This window comes from Necator americanus, chromosome IV (assembly GCF_031761385.1).
Source record: "Necator americanus strain Aroian chromosome IV, whole genome shotgun sequence".
Taxonomy (NCBI): domain Eukaryota; kingdom Metazoa; phylum Nematoda; class Chromadorea; order Rhabditida; family Ancylostomatidae; genus Necator; species Necator americanus.
Window position 1 is genome coordinate 13,216,826 of NC_087374.1, and position 17,071 is coordinate 13,233,896.

General features: G+C 39.9%; 1 protein-coding gene across 2 annotated transcripts; it reads left to right on the forward strand.

The window, feature by feature from the left end:
* Positions 1-321: 321 nt before the first annotated feature.
* RB195_001139 (uncharacterized protein) lies at positions 322-15,779 on the forward strand (the record flags this gene model as incomplete). Of its 2 annotated transcripts, XM_064197782.1 has the most annotated exons (26): positions 322-340; positions 1,912-2,148; positions 2,207-2,356; positions 2,434-2,616; positions 2,881-3,004; positions 3,257-3,426; positions 3,501-3,600; positions 3,662-3,747; positions 3,824-3,877; positions 3,939-3,968; positions 4,086-4,142; positions 5,657-5,722; positions 5,838-5,884; positions 5,943-6,048; positions 7,019-7,140; positions 8,647-8,691; positions 9,142-9,251; positions 10,400-10,505; positions 11,103-11,223; positions 11,276-11,372; positions 11,553-11,684; positions 12,045-12,153; positions 12,211-12,275; positions 12,357-12,455; positions 12,512-12,627; positions 15,685-15,779. In XM_064197782.1, 26 exons carry the CDS (start codon positions 322-324, stop codon positions 15,777-15,779), a joined length of 2,646 nt encoding a protein of 881 aa, XP_064053662.1. The 2 variants fall into 2 exon arrangements, with proteins under 2 accessions (XP_064053662.1, XP_064053663.1); XM_064197781.1 differs by lacking the exons at positions 322-340; positions 15,685-15,779 and adding an exon at positions 1,563-1,572 and having other exon boundaries at positions 12,512-12,632.
* Positions 15,780-17,071: the final 1,292 nt, after the last annotated feature.

Here is a 17,071-nt window from a genome sequence, read left to right on the forward strand (position 1 = left end):
TGGTTGTTTTTTCTCCTCTAAATTATACTGCGTTCGAATAATTTGCCTTGGTGCTTTCCCATTTCATACTTTTCCGTGCTGTGATACCTACAGCTTCACTTCCATGCTGTAGGGCTTTTATGTTACATATTCCGGTGTTTTTGTTTTGTGTATAGCTGAGATTTTCCATCCATATAAAGATAAGAAATCGTGTCCTGTTCGGCACTTTGTTAAGTTTTGCTATCACTTATTGGTTCTTCATTATTTCGAAAAACGCTGTTCAACCAGTACTGCACTTCTAGGTGACATTCTCTCGATTTATAGTTGTGCGATTTTGTCAGCATGGCGGGGATTGACGATCGTTAGTTCTTTTCCTCGTTGATTTTAAGTTTTTGCAAGTGTGAACAGAGCAGTTGTGCAGAGAAGATAGAGGCCTGCATCCTTCACTCTCTCCGCGAATATCTCCAACTCAGAAGTATTTTACATTATTATATGGCGCAGCGCGTCATAACTACAAAACAAGATACAATAGGGAATTGATCCCTTCAAGGTTGAAATAGGATGTGAACTAATTTTTCGAGATCCCAAATACTATTACTATTTTCTGTGGATATATCAATTCCATATTATTGGTCTATCTCCGTATCACACCAAACCGCTACTGGTCGCTACCGCGCCACAAAAAGTGTGGACGCACTCACGCTCTTACCACGGAGATCCCACACAGGTTTTCATATTTTACATTACATGGCGCAGCGCGTCATAACTACAAAACGAGATGCCATTGGTTTAGCCAACTTCTGTTGTCAATAAGGTTACTTTTAGAGTTGAGCCAAAACGACATGAAGCACGGACAGTTGCGTGAGCGGCTGCGCTCGAAACAGTTCGGCAGAGCGTAGCGATTGGGATCGTGTAAGGATCCTCGCTACCGCCACTCAATCTCTGCAGTTCGCCATGGTCGCACTTTGATTCCAACCGCTCTCTCCAATGTAACGCTTCGAGCGCAGTCGTTTGCGCAACTACCCGTGCTTCATGTCGTTTTGACCCGACTGTACTTGCTGTGAGTACCACTTGCGGTATACTTCCAAAACAGCAGATTTCAGAGTGTAGATTAGGATTGTGAGCGTCGCCCGCTCAGTTTACCTAACCGTTCTGAAGAGCAGCGAACGGCGTTTATTAATAAGAGGTACATTAGAAGGCACGATCCACGTGAACGGACGAGCAGTAGAAAATAACTGAGGTCTTCCCTGCAGCTTATTTAAGTAAAACCAATGAATAGGCTGTTTATGGAACACGTACAATGGTGGGCGTTCTAAGGCTGCCCGCAGAGTTCACAGCCGCGCGAGCAGCCTCACTTACCTCGTAAAAACTAAGACGGTTACCTCGGCGTTTGTAGGAACGGTTAGAGTGAATTGAGCTGAGCCACAGTCATACTCGTAATCTACCCCCGAACTCTAATTCTACTCACAAAGACCCCAACATAGTCAATTTTGCGATACGCTGCCTCTAAGGATCACCTAAGTGAAGTTGCGACGGTAATGCACACACTGTGGTCCGAACCTCGTCGGTGACAGGACGTACCCATGCCACAACGTGAGTACCATTAAGTAGGAGGCCAGTATATGGTTTTACAGAATTTTCCAACTTCCAATTCTTAAAAAAAGGGGAAACGGTCGAACAATTAGCTGGTTAGATTTCTCGAGGACGCACCAGGATGGAGACTGTAAAGTTGTAGGAGTATCTCCTAAGCACACAATTTTGAAAGAAATTGTGGACAGTTTGAAAAGCGCTGAGGACTTATGTTGGTCCAAAACACCGATTTGTGGATAGATGCTGAGACATCGGTGACGTAACTCTGATCGTGTAATGAGTGATGGCCTTTGTAATCAATTAAATATTGTTTTAAAACATCGTTCCATAAAGGCATTTCAGTGCTACCATCCTCTGATTCTGAGACCGAGGACGAAGAAAATGAACAAGTGGAGGAAGCACTGTATGAGCAGAAAGTGCCTCCCTTTTTGTCACAAGTTGTTAAAGAGGAGACACCTCTTTGCACTCAAGAAGATGTGAAATTGCCAGCCGATGAATCAATAATCAAAATGGGTAGCTTCACACGAGAATCGCTGTGGAAACCCAACATAACCGATAGCGTGAAGACCAGTCGAAAACGTAGGTGGCTAATCATTCAGTTAGGAATCTCTTCTGCGAGGGTGCGTTACGCTTTCAGTGACATCAATGGACGACGCAATGGACAGGGAACGGTTCCTTTTGCGGAAAATGGGGCAGGATGAACTAGCAGATCTGCTTTACAACAAAAGGGATGTAATAAGGAAACATATTCAAAATGCTGATGAGATTATTTTTAATAAAGATGAAGGTGAGAACTGTGTTTTAGCGTTAGACATAGTTAAAGAGCCCATTTCTTCTGCTTGACAATATTTTTGGTTCTTACAGACATATCGAGTGTGCGCTCTTTTATCGAGGAACGTTATCGTCTCCATTTCGGTCTGGACAGTAATGGTCGTCCGAAAGCGCTTTCTCCAGAAGAAGAGGAGGAACGTGATTTTCTCATCGATCACTCAACCTTTATAGTCAAAGTTATACTACGAATGCACAACTTGGAACCAGATGATTACAGTAAGATCACATTACTTTGCAGTTCCGATCTTTTTTCTCGAATATTTCGCATAGGATTTATTGGTTTATTGCTGTCAAATACTTTTCAATAAGGGTGATGAAAGATTTGTGTATGAATAGATGAAATATTAAGAATTCTTTGCCTTCACTTACCCGTTCGTTTTCCTAAATTCGAAGAATAATCTTATCTGATAGAGAACACTTTATTCATACAATCGAAAACTCAACTTTGTTTCGTTGCACATAAAAAATTCCATGTTGCAGAGGGTGAAATCGAGAATTTCCACATGTTTGCCAAACTTGAGGTTTTCCGCGAAGAAAAAGCAATTAGGGACAGTGAGCTGGAAGAGATGGATAAAGAGCGTCAGCATATATTTTTTCGACGAAAGTAGGTTTTCTTCAGATATTATTTTTTCTTTCTACTATATATTCTAAATACGTATATGTATGCTATATATACTATATATTATTGTTTTATTGCCCTTTTACTACGTTGTTTTTGTGGCTCCACGAAATATTGGTATTCTATCGTTTCGGTTTGTTAAGTGTTTCAATTGTTTCGTAGCTATTTCATTTCTGCTTCATTGTTTTACTTCTCTAATCGTGAATATAAGAATTGAAACGTGAAACTAATTTAAAGAGCAAAGTCGGAGCAGTTGGCTCGAGCACGTGCTGGTGAGGAAAGCTCGGACGACGATGCTGACGATGTGGAGGAAGACGATGACGAGCAGTCAGATCGACAAGCAGCGATCGAGAACGAGCTGTTGAAGCAGATGAAGGGGTTGAAGTTGGACATCAATCCGGAACAAGGCGAGTTTGTCCTTATCTCACCAGCGATTTTCTTCTAATACTTTTCTAAATTAGTGCATTTCTAATGGTTTTAGTTGCTGTATGTGTCTCCGAAATGATAGCAGCAATGAATATTCGGTCAGCTCTTCCCGATCGCGAACGAGCATCGAGTCCACCTCGACAGCAAGAACTCAGGTTATTTCAACATTTCAGCATACATTCATTTGTAAATAAAGAAACAGATACTTGTTTCTAGCGAAGATAAACCCACTATAGACCTACCTTGGGTTAATGAGGGAGAAGATGGTGGTGACGAGATTTTAGACGCTGGACCTCCCGAAGGTGTTTACTTTTTTCAGATAATTTCATATTTATCAATAATTTATCTATTGACATGCCTCTATCCTTCCCTTTTTAGAAGTAAACCTCGTCGAAATTGATACCGAAGAGGCGAAGGGAAAACACGAAATTTGTAGGTTTCTTCTCTTTTCTTATTTGTGCGCGACGTTTTATACTTATCTATGTCTTTTTAGTGTTCGATTGGTCTGGAGAGCTATTCCCAGGCAAGTAATACTTGCTGGACATGCCTATTTTAGTTTTTTTTTTCCTTAGCTACTACAATTTTTATTTATTCGCAGTCTCAGCAATAGTTTAGTTTACTTCTAATCTTTTTTTTTAAGATGAAGAGAATGTGGCTTTGGGTGGAAAACGTCCGCTGGATATACTTGACACGCTTGGTGAGTTTCTTATTTCAGAGATATTTATATCTTTTGAAGTCGTGATCGATTTCGGATTTAGTTTTTCCTTATTTTCCTCTCAACAGTTGACCTATATTGATTACGATGCTTCTTGAAATTTGCGTGATACTTATGGAAGTATTTCGATTGAAAGAGCAAGAAATTAGCTTTGTTTCTATTCTCTCGTTGCTTTCCTAGTAACAGAGAGGCTAGGATTACTAATTCCTTAACAAGCTTTAAGGTTGTGTTTCAAGCGTAATATAAGTTTTTTGAGAGGGCATTAGGAATTTTTTGGAAGTTACAACGATCATTGATCTGGTACTAATGTAAAAGGAAATAAATCTTTATAATTACTACACATGAATTTTTGATGTTAAAATTGAGGTTTTTTGCTGTAACAAAATTTGGCTTTTTGGAGTTGTAGATTTCTCGATTGCTTAACAACTCTTCTCCTATACTAACTCATTGATCCTCTGGAGTGAAAGCTTCTGCCAAATTATGTTTTCAAGCCAAAAATGAATATCCATCGTCATAGAACTTTGCAGCGGTCGTGCCTGTGATGGATGTAACTCGATGTGGTAGAACCGAAGAGTGTTGCATGCTGCAGTGAATGCTTGAGACTCAATAAATTTAGTAGAATCTCGAGCGTTTTAGTGATTGATGGGGTTCTGAAACATTTGGAAACTGAATGTTGTGTTGATTTTTGATGAGCTGTACACCAGCTTGTTGATTGATTTTATTGATCAACGGCAAATTGCCTACTTTAGAGCCTGAAATTGGCGATTCAATTCACAATCTAAGTGATGAAATTTGTTCTCAACTATGCAGATAAACTCTAAGCCTACTTTTCGACCGCTAACGTAGCCACTGCACTAAATCCCACCTTGGCTTGACGAAACCTGGTAGTGATCGGTAACTGATCGATCATGAGAGCGATTGATTCGAACGTCTCATTCAAATCAGAAGAGCCATCCGAAGTATGCCGCCAGTTCTCGACGTAGTTGGGAGCCATTCTTCCTTGCTATTCATTTTAGGGTTTTCTGTTTGAGTTCAAAATGCTTCCAGCTTTCGGGCCAAAGTTTTTGATTTGTGCGCAAAGATTTAAACCTTGATTTCAAGAACCCAATGTTTGACTTGTTGAGTTGGCAGTCCGACCACATTAAACTCACTAGCGATAGCCCGAGGGCAGCTGGGTTCCTTTCTTAAACGTCCCAATTTGCTTCTATCTCGTAGAAATTTTGAAGTGTTTGACCTCGTATTTCTTGTGTCATTTTATAGAGAAGAAATAAAAACAAAATAATCCTCCTTCTTATGTTCACTGAATATTATACCCACGCCCATCCCCTCGCTAAAGATATAGATTGTACGTAAGATCAGTCATGAAGTGCTTGTCCGTTTTCCTTCGAGTAATTGGTATGGCTGCATTACACCTGACAACCGAAGGTTCATCTGAAGCTGAAGCAGTAGCTAGTAAATATGACCTCCTCTGATAAGCTGTGATTTCCACGTTGTAGATTTCCATCCGAAAAGAAGAGCTGTGGAAAAGGATGGGCAATTGGAACAAAAACCCATGGATACAGGTTTTGATAAATTATTCTTTAGAAAATTGAGTCAATGTTGCTTCTGTTATTTTCAAAAAAAAAATGGAGGTAGAAAGAGGATAACGAGTCATTTACAACGCTTTTTCGCTTTCAGCTCCACCGCCTTCGCGATTGCGATCTTGCCTTACACAACATCATGAAGTGAGTGAACATCTTTACCTTCAGCGGATTTCTCTCAGTTAACTGACGTTATTTTCAGCTTCTTACTGATGTAAATGAGACAAAGCTGTCTGTTAAAGAACGAATAAAGTGGCGCGAGGAGTTCGAGACGCATTCGAAGAAGAAAAAAGTCGTGCGATTCGTAGGTGATTGATATGCTTCTTTCTTCTTCTTGGGGAAGTTCATAACATCAGGTTAAAGTGAGTAAACGGAATTATTAGTCGCAACTAATTGAGAGTTGTATAGTACTTTTCAAATTTGTATTGAGATCCAGAGAGGTAGCGCTCCCTATTCGCATGTTTTTCTTCTCTTTTCTTCATTTTTCTTGAATTTTCGAGTTCCTCAGTTTTCTTCTTCTTTGAGTTTTCGAATTTTGTAGCTCTAATAGAATATCTGAATTGTTGAACTTCAAAAATTCACACCACTAGATTTCTGCACGCTGATAGAGGAAGAGTCTATAATCGTTATAATAAAGCGCGTAACACATAACACAATACATAGGTAGTATTGCTGCGATAGCGGCTTCCACAAATTAAAGGATCCATCGCAGAGCGTAGTGACGTTTCAGGCAGAGGTACTGTCGGCATTTACTGATCGAACACCCATCGAATCTTCACATTTTCATCTTTTGTTTTTGCCTGAATTTTCGGATGTTTGCTTCCGATGTTTTTAATAAAAACTTTTGACGTTTGACCATTCGAGTTTCTGAATATTCGAATTCGTTAGAGTTGAAACCCGATTTTCGATCGAGTCGCTGAGGAGTCTGCTGAGAACTCACAAAAAAGGATTGCAAAAATGTAACCAGTGATCTTGGAAATAATGCGGATATCACATCTACTGTTAATAGAAAAACTCACCACTTTCTCGAACATTATCTGTTTACAGCCAGTGGGCTGGTATGTTTTTTTTTATTCTCTACAATATGTTTCCACGAATTAGGAGAATCACTCGGCGGTGTTATTTTTATCCTCTTCTACTTCTTCCTCCTACTTACTCCTACTCCTACTTACTTCCTACTTCTATTCACATGACTTGATGCACATTCCCTTATGTCAATTTTTTTATCGATAAGAAAATTGTTGCTAAAATCAAATAAGACTTCTCTTCACTCTTTAGACTTTGAGGATCCGCGGAACAAATGCCGATTCTACGTGCGACCACTTGACGAGGACAAGCTAGATTATCGTACACGAAGAGAAAATCAGTTGAGAGATGTCACAAAGCAAGCACATTATAAAGTAAGCCGCTTCCTAACATGCTTTTCAGGCTGAACTACGCTACTGACTTTATCTCGGATTAAAAAAATCCCGGTGAATGATTACTGTCAGCGGTATATCCGGAATATTGGTATTTGGATTTTGGAGACGTAAATGTGCCAGGATTAGAAGTTCACTGCTTTCTTGTGTAAAACATATGTTTAGATTTTAAGTGTGGTAGTTCAATTTAAAAAGATCTGAGCATCTAGTGGTTGATTGGTTGTTTGGCCGATATCCAGACACCACAAACACATGGATATGGCTAATTGCTGTGTTGTGTTTGCATGTCAGCGGGATTTGATAAGCCTCTGTCTAGCAACCATCAGCTAAGATCTTAAGAGGAGCGTACGAGGAATTTCGATTAAAATTAATTCAGTAATAATAATAATAGTAATAGTAATAGTAATAATAATAAAAGGATGGAGGATAAAGTTTCTGGCGTTAATCAATCCGCTTGGGATGCGCCCCCACGTTCACTTCAATTCAGAATCGTTTGAGGTTCACGAACGTGTAATTGGCCTATCCAATGACTTGTGGTGGCTAGCCGATATGTCAAGTCAGTGCCTTTATCCTCCCAGACAAGGCTGGTACCAACTCATCGACCCCCGGAGGGATGAAAGGCTTGGTGAGCACTAGGGCGGATTCGAACCTCCGATCGATCGTGCAAGAAGCGGAACCTCTAACCGACCGCGCTACACCTCCTCCTCCTCGAGTAATAATAATAGTAATAGTAATTCACTGATAATAAGTAGTAATTCTAGTCTCCATTTACATATTGCATCCACTTTCTTTTAACAAGTGAAAACTTTTAGCTGAAAATAAAATCCAATACCTTTCCACCACAAATTATTAAGCTGAGCAGAACTTGATATCAGTATGGGGCTTAGTGTACCTTGACTTATTTATTGACTTTCTTATTTCACATTTTACCTGCATTAACGTCAAACGTCCAAATCACGCGGTTTCTCCTCGCATCGTGTATTTGCGCCATGCGAGGAAGACCGTGTGCTCTTGCCCTTTGGTGAACTACAGACGTGGACTACTTTTGACCCTACGCATTGAAACATGGATTCAAGTCTAAGTCTTGTGATGTTGTGAGGCCCTACTCTGTCCAGGAAAATGAGGCACGCAAAGCTTTTGTGATCCGAAAATTTGGATCTTCGTTGGATTGGTAGCTTTAGATGCTATTCTTAAACAGTTGCTTTGTATCTGAACTTGAAGCCGCTTCAACCCATTTGGAAGTAGCTTGAAATTTTTGACATTTTGCTGGAGGTCTTGATCTTGAATCTGAGTTTAAAGTAAAGCAGATTATACGTCAAATGAAAATTCATTATTCCATTAGCTTTGGAATTGGGCTGTTGCTTTCTGGCTCTTCCATTTCAAGTTTCCTCTCTGAAATGTTTAGTTGCGTCGAATTACTGCTTTACGTAGTTGGATTGGACACAAGTTCCACATTTTGTTTCTAAACATCTACCTGTTACTTTTCAGGATTACCCTCTAAGTCGTGGCCATAACATCATTCGAAAACACCTGGTGAGACTTCAATTTATTTCTGTCTTTAAAATTAATTCGATCATTTTATCCGTTGTCTAAGCATAGTAAAGAAAAAGGAAACAAAAAGAAAAACGGTAAAGAAGTGATTAGATACTGATTCTCTGGACTAGTTTTTAGGTGATAAGAATACGAGTCAAATTATGCGCGATTAACCTCTGGAACTTCAAAGAGAATGAAAGAACTGCAGCGAAGATCGTGAGAAATATAAGAGATTCTTCTAATTTCTAGGCTTTGTATGCAGTGCTTTTTACCCGAATGTTTTCGGAGATTCTGCAGAAATAACAAAGCTCTGCTTCTCACTTAGTAGTGTTAGACCTATTACTGCCTTTGATTCTTCTGATTTGGATACGGTAAAAATGCACATAAAAAAAATTTTGTTGGACTTCTTGATACAATTTGTTCGTTTAAGATCATTCTGAAGTATTCCAGGGTATGTCCGTCCCAACGTTCGCATCTGATTCTCATAATCCTGAAGAATACATGAAAAAAGTAGCGAAGGGAAAGGGCGGTGAAAGTCGTGTGGAAAGATACTCAATGATGTGAGTTTCCTTCATTTTTTCCTCCCAACGTTACTTTTTCTTAACTTCCGGTTTAGTAAAGTACTAGTTCTACCATTAATTTCCTGAGTAAAGTTTGAGGAATGTTATCCGGCCATAAAATTTTGTGGAAGAAATGGAGTGTGCAGGAGAGGATGTTCTATGACGCTGCCATTACATCAATTTTTTTTCGTCGAAAAGTTGTATCTAGAGGCTAAACTAAGGTTGGTAGACTTCTCTAGTTTCGGGATTAAAACGACTGTATCGATATTTCTGGACCACCAGCTCCCACCTTTAGAATTCTCATGTTCGGTGTATGCCAAAAGAGCAAGAAAGAATGTGAAAAGACGAAAGAAGAGAAAAAAACAAAGGCAAAAAACATTGTATATCCCAAGGTTCAAAGATAATAAAGTTAGTGAGCCCTTCCGCTTCCTTCCTGAGGGACTCGTCTGTTTTGGGTTAAGTTGGTCACCCAAACCCTGGTAACCGTTGTTCTACTGTAGCGTCCCGTTTTTGGGAAAAGGATCTCGTGAGGATTTCTCGCCTCCTGCAGCAGGAGAATCACCTGCTAACAAACCACACAAGGTGCTGGCTTATGGCCAACTCTGCTGTATAAAGCTTAGGCGGAATTCTAGTGAGCTCTGCTCTTTTCTGTTTCTTTTTTATGGCACACCTATGGGTGTTTACAAGTGAATAAACAAGCTGCGCACCCTTTCAACTGTGAGCCGTTAACGAAAATCTGTGAAGCTGGGAGCTATCTGTTCTTCTGATTGAGACTTCTTGGATGTTTTCTCTCCTGCGTACTAATCTCCGATTTTCATGGGGCATGGGACCAAAGCGCTATTTTTGAGTTTTCGCCTGCGACCTTTAGAGGGACTTGGTGGGGTTATTTTTGTATTAACTCTTTTGTTGTCGTTTTGGTAGCTTTTCATCTCATTTGTACAAATAGTGCGTGAATGTACGTGATTACGTATGGTCTCGTATGCCTAAATTCATGGGACCAACCTGTTGATCGTGTTCACGTCAATTTGTTTATGCATAAATCCTGGGATCATCAACATGACTGGAAACTGTCACGTATCTATGGCCTATCTTTTTTATATTTATCAGAGTTACTTAACTGTTTGTTGCAAGAATATTTGGATTTTTAGGCATCCTTCCAAATTCTTACGCATTGACGCTCGAGAATCGAAAGCTCCAAATGGATTACGTCTACCGGCGTACCCAGGGAAAAATGATCCACATATTCCTAATATTGTAGGTTGCATATCTTTTTAGCTACAGAGTTTTTTTTTATCCAAAGATCACTTTCTACGCAAAATCCATGTATTTAGTGTCGCAATACCCTACTAATTATTTTTTGACCAAAAATTTGTGAGTATGGTGGAGCAGCATTTTTTATTTTACTTTGTGGTTCGAAGTAGTTTCTGTAGTTCGATGGCTCGTTTAATTGTTTTGCCCACTAGATTTTTTCTTTCTCATCTTTTACTTCTTTTCTTTCTTTCTTTTAATTATTGGGAATAATATTAAATAATTAATAAACTTTGCACACTTGTGAAGCTCCACCTAATGGGAGTTATAATAACGTGGCTGAAACTAATGAAAAGAAGACCTTGGTAGATTGGTTCAGCTCAGGGGTTGTTCAAATGCAGTTGTGATGTGGTGAATGTTTTTTTTCACTTTTTTCTGCTTTTTTACGCTCTTTCTTTTTCACTGAACTGGTAAGAGTAGCCGTCCATATATCCTTATTCACATTCCTATTATTCCTGTCTGTACCATTTTAACAGTCCGGTACACTCAATAATTGTCTACAGAACGGTAAACCATTGCAGTATTAAACAGTATTTTTTGCAGTCGGTCGAGGCTCGTGCTCATGAACTGTCATGCTTTCGGTTGACTATGCGACAATTCCGACAAAATCGAGCAGGAATCACGGTAGCACGTCACCTCGACTATGAGCCGAAAATCGTTGCTGGTTAGCCATTTTCTGAATTGGCTTTCAATAGCAGCTTTTTGAGATTTTTAAGGAATACTCATACTAAGCGACGGCCTTTTGAAAAGCGTGGAAGGGAAGAAATTGTCGAACGCTATGCTACATCTGTTTCATCCATCTCAAGGCGTTGAGTAGGTGTTCATCTGTAATTGACAGCTGTTTTCAAATATCTCTCAAAAATAGTGGTGGGGTGAAAACAGTCCCGATTAGTCCATTTATGAAATCGATATGTTCGATTGCATGCATTGTACGTCACAGCATATTTGACCTCCGGCGTTATTTCACTTTTCGACTGTTGTCCTAACAAACAGGGACATACTCGAAGTGATCGATCGTTGCTCGTACGAGGAATTGGATATTCGGCATTGCGTACTCGCTTGGGGACACGACCTCGTCGCCTACTTTCAACAGAGCCCAATTGTAGCGGCAGGACGGGCAGTGGCGTAAGTTAGCAATTTGCTTATTCTTCGTCCATAGCTTTTTCTTGGCGTGTTGTGCGGGCTTTATCCCAGTATTTGTCGTAGAATCCATCTCTCTATCATGGAATCGGGGGTATGTTTTCCAAAAAAAGAAACAGAACAGTAGGGATTTTCAAATATGGCCAAACATCGTCTCGTTTCTATCTTCTTTCACAAAAACTTACGTCTGTAGATTAGAGGAAATTATTGTTGCAAAATTACATGAAGATGTTTGTATTTGATTTTTTCTTAATGTTAATGTATATATTTTTGTTCCTACTAACATTCTTCTATTCTTGTAGGGTTTATCTATTTGCCAGTGTCTTGAATTATCATACGTCTCAGAGCTCTTGTCCATCTTCGAGCAATTTTTGAGAAAAAAAGGCACTTATTCGAACAAGAAGGTTATCGAAGAAGGAATTTGCCGGTGTTTTGGTTGATAACGATCCCCGAGGTACGTTTAATCTGATTTTTAGATCACAGACTTAGTTCTTGTGCAAGTTTTTTGCAGATTGGAGATTTCGCTAGACATTTTGTTGTCTTCAATAAAATTATACGCGCATTGTTCTACAATCAGTATGTTTTTTTCGCCTAGGTCAAATTGCTAATTAGCTACCTGATTTTGGTGGTTCGATTGTTCCACGCTTTTAATTGTAGCCCTCACTTTCGACTACTGGACTGGGCGCTGGAGGTAGGGTGTCGTAAGCCGAGTGATAAACGCAAAAGTCCATTCACGAAAACAGCTGTGGAAGAAAGGTATGGGTCCAATCAGGATTGTACGCTAGTGACATGGACAGCTCTATTTTTTTCAGATTGGTCCAGCTTTTCGATCTCTGCCGCCGGGAGCTGGATCTTACATACTTCAGATATTCACCACAGAGAAGAATGGATCGAATGATTTCGTGGCACAAAAATGATTACGACTGCGGTTAGTGCAGGTACAGGTAAGGTCATTGAAGAATTATGTAAGTAATATTGATGAGTATGATCTGTCACAATTTTTACTGGGAAAAAATCCGGTCAATTTTTACTGGGAAAAAATCCGGTGTCACTGATTCCAATGTTTGTGTTTTTTTTTTTGCACATATGAATAACTAGAGCGGTAAAATTGACAGAACTTGCACTCCTATAGAAATTTTTACTGGTCACAATGCCACGTAAAATACCTGTCATTTGAATCAAGCCTTAGTTACAGCCTTCACCGATCTCTTATCAATTGGCTTTTTGTGCAAAATCGTATTGTAAGACTTTAATATTCTAGAGACTCGACGCTGACGTAAGTCGAAGGTTATGATGACTGTCAAAGGTTTTTGAAAGTCAAATGTTATGAAAAAGTTCTTAGCGAATAATTCTCCACATGCGATTACCAACCAATTATCACTTGAAAGTTTTCTTCTTATGAATGCAAAATAACCGCAATTGCCGGTGCTTTTATGCTTGTCCCAGGGTTTCTCTGAAATCTAAGAAATCGAAACAGTGCAGGGAATTGTTGTATGGTGCATTTGCTTCTTCTGCACCATACAACAATTCCCTGCACCACCTCAAGTACTCCCAACACCTCAAGTTGGTTTATTCCGTTCTTAAGACGAGCTCAATGTATTCGGCTCAGACGACATGATTTGGATGCAAAACCGTAGTCTGAAATAGTTGGATCAAGATCAGGCCTCCTCAGTTAAAGGCATCACCCCACGAATCTGAGGTGGTACGTATATCAAGTGGAGTATTCGTATACGGGATCGTAGATTATGGAGAGAAAGATGATTCCGTCCATTTCTTCCTAATTGCCGCAAAAAACGGCCCCGGACGATACGGCTTCGAGCGTTTCGGCGCGCTATTCTCTACAACGAGTTTGATTGGAGCGCGCCAGCCTTGTGCACGCGCCGCATCTTCCCGGCCGTTTTTACGGCAATTAGGAAGAAATGAACGGAATCACCCCCTCTCCATAATCTACTATGCCGTATACGAATACTCCACCTGAAATCCGTACCACCTCAGGTTCGTGGAGTGATGCCTTTAACGTATGTTGCGATGATTTTACGTGATCACTCGCGTTTTGGCGTGCAATATGTAATTTCGAGACCCAACAAACGCTGCATTCGCTCGTTTGCAAGTTCGTTTTCAAGTTATGCTTGCATTTCGTGCGAAGAATAAAGAGGAGTTCAAATGATTCTGTAGTATTTTTCGGAGAGAAGAAGAAGAAGAAAAGAAAAGGAAAAAAGAAAAAAGGAGGACCACAGTTGGTGCGTCAGATTCATATTCCCATCTATGGTGCTGAGGCTTCTGAATACTATCCTCGATTTAGTTCTAGTGGCTAACTACTCACATTTATAATATCACTCGCTTGCTCAATGGGAAAAATTCTCGAGTTTAGAGTCAATATCGGATCTCATATGGAATGCCATTTTAAAAAAAAAAAAAACGCGTTTGCAGCAAAGAATATTTCGAGCAAAAGGAGTGTGATCTCTGGTCTTTTCGACGATTATTTGTTTTCTTTATTTTATGTGTTCTGAACTGTGTTCTCGTTGCTAGAAAATATAATCCATTTTTTCATTTCAGACACCATGACTTTTCTTAATTATGACCTCTTTAAGATTTTGTTGTTGTTGTTGTTGTTGTTGTTGTTGTTAAGGACTACAACTGAAGGCGCTTTACTGAAGCTTTATTCTTGTATCTTCCTCAGTTTTCTCTTAGCTTGGTGAAGGATTACTTCATTTTTATGGGTCATTTCTGTAATTACTAATTTTTTCTCGATTACACGTGGAGAACATCCTATTCCGGTGCTAGCATGTGTTGTTTATTCATCTTTGCCTTGTAAAAAGTGATAATTTCATTCTCTTTGTTTGATAATCAATAAACAATCAGTATTCACCTTATAACACTAAGCAAACAGACCAGCTCGTGCTTCTGATCATAATAACCTCACACGGTGTTGTTTTGCCGTTAACGATAGTCGCCTTACAGCATTATGATTCGAATTTCTTATTAGTTTCAATTGCCACTGTCACCTGTCTGGAAGTTATTCAAAAACCTTATTTCGAGGCTTTCAGAACAAGTTTCAAAACTCATATTTGCTGCTTAATTAGTTGCTATCGGAGAGTTTGATTTCCTTCTCTTATTATTATTATTATTGTTATTATTATTATTTATACTTTCTCCTTTGCCAGTTCCTAAGAAGTTGCGCCATGTATTTCTTTGTTATACGTTGCTGCTGAGGTTTACTGAGTCGAGACTTCCCCACATTCCTGACAACCGTGAACTACCGGAAGCTGGCGAACAATTTGATATCGTTAGTTTTGCGGGACTTGCTAGTAACGCTCTTTCTGAGAATGGTGGAACCAGTTGCAGCTGTTTATTTAGCTGCTTTATTACATCTTAATGTCCTGAATAATTGAGAGGAGACCTCAAGGTCGTTCAAAGAGTGTCTCTTCATCGCAATGCCATCCATTCAGGTTTGATGCGTAAGTGCCTCTACTCTTTAGTGCTGGGACCTCTTCTCTCTTTCCCAGATATCTCGTAACGGGTTGGCCAATAAGTACTCAGAGGTGATGTTCGTTCAAAAGGTTTTAGTACTATTTCTACTATCTTAACATTGCATTATATAATAAAACTATCAAAAGCGCGAGTTTTTTGTTCTGGTATTTTTCTGAGTTTCCAGTTAACTTTTAGAAAGAGAAAATATTGCAGTATATAGTCCATTACTGAATTTACTCTCTGAGTTCATTATTGCGGAGTACCGAGGAAATTTCGTTGTTCTTCTTCTAAACGAGTGGATGGTGGTGGGGGTGGTTCGGTTCAGGAATATGGGAAGTATCATGTTCAGTTCCCCTCCTTGCTCTCCGGCAACCACACATCCAGAAGAACGCGTGTATAATAGCGCAGTTTTTCTTCGTCCCAACGATGCAACTTATTACGGGTGATAGGACGCGGGCAATCAGCAACGTATCTGCGATTGTGCAGTTGGGCCGACTTCTGCTGCTTATTTCAGCGATAGTAGCTGTATTACGGACGTTGAACGACGACGAAGTTGCGTTGTATCGCGTAATGAGACGCAACGTTGGAGAAGAGAAGTTTGGCGGCTAATATACAGGTTTTTTCTAGGAACTGAGCGATCCCTCTCACAATCGTGAACTACAATCTTACCATTATCTACACGCTGGTGTAGAAGATCTGAACATCGGAAATTTCGTAATACATTGTCTTTAAAGCTGTAGCATGAAGTGGAGTTACATGTCTGGAGTTTCTGAGAAGAAAAAATTCCAATAGTTGGAAGTCCCACGTTCCCGATTCGCATCATCATCGCAACTGATTCTTTGTGGTTGCAATGTTTTAGCCGTAGTTTTCAACTCAAAACATCTGTTCACGAAATGTGATCATCGCTTTGAAGACAGCGTATCACGAAACTGACTTAGTGTGGAAACCTGATGGAAAACATAAAGTTCTGCCTTAAAATTACGATTATGACCGTGGCCCCACTCAATTCTCTTTGATCCTTCTGAAAAACGGCGTGGGAAACTGTTTTGTTCCAACGAGGTACGTTGGAACGCGCTCCTTTGCACACGCTCCGGGTCCTTCAGTTATCTATTCCTTGGTTTTGCTCGAATAAGTTGTTGAGGAGACTTCATTGATTTTCGACCACTCGCTAGCGGTTGCGACGCGTGCACAAGGATGGTGCGTTCGGAGGTACTTCGTGGGAACAAGCGCAGTTCCCTTAGGCTGTTTTGCAGGAAGATTAAGAGGAACTGAGTGGGGCCACGATCATCCTCTTAATCAACACCCCACGCTCTATATTTCTCCACGGGCTTCCTAACTATGCTAGTTTCGTGGTACGATACCTTTAACTGATTTCTGTAAAAAGCTGGATACTTTGATTCAAATTTACCAGTAGTACATTATATTAATATTGCAAAAAACTACCGCCATATTTGGAGAAGTCTACCCCTACTGAATGCCCTTAGTATGTCGTTTAACTTTGAATGGAACACGACTTATGGAACTAGTTTGGCTGTTGACTGCTGACCATATCAGACTGCAACACCCATCAACATTCTCGGATTAGCACTCTGGAAACCATCGATGAATTAACTTACACAATGTACTGGAAGAGATTTACTTTTTTTCCTGGGCAAGTTTTCATGAACCTGTCGCGGAATTCCTCAAAAGATTGAGCTGTGCTAGACAACAAGGACTAAGCCTCTAAGACAAACCACGAAAATCTCTAAGATCAGTCCGAAAAACCGAGTGTCACTGCCTTATTCATGGACCTCTTCACCGCTCACCTGTTATTCTCTCGATATCCGATATAGTGTATGAGAATTCAATCATTCCCAAATAGTACCATGGTGAATAAAGTTCGATCTCCAACTACTAACATG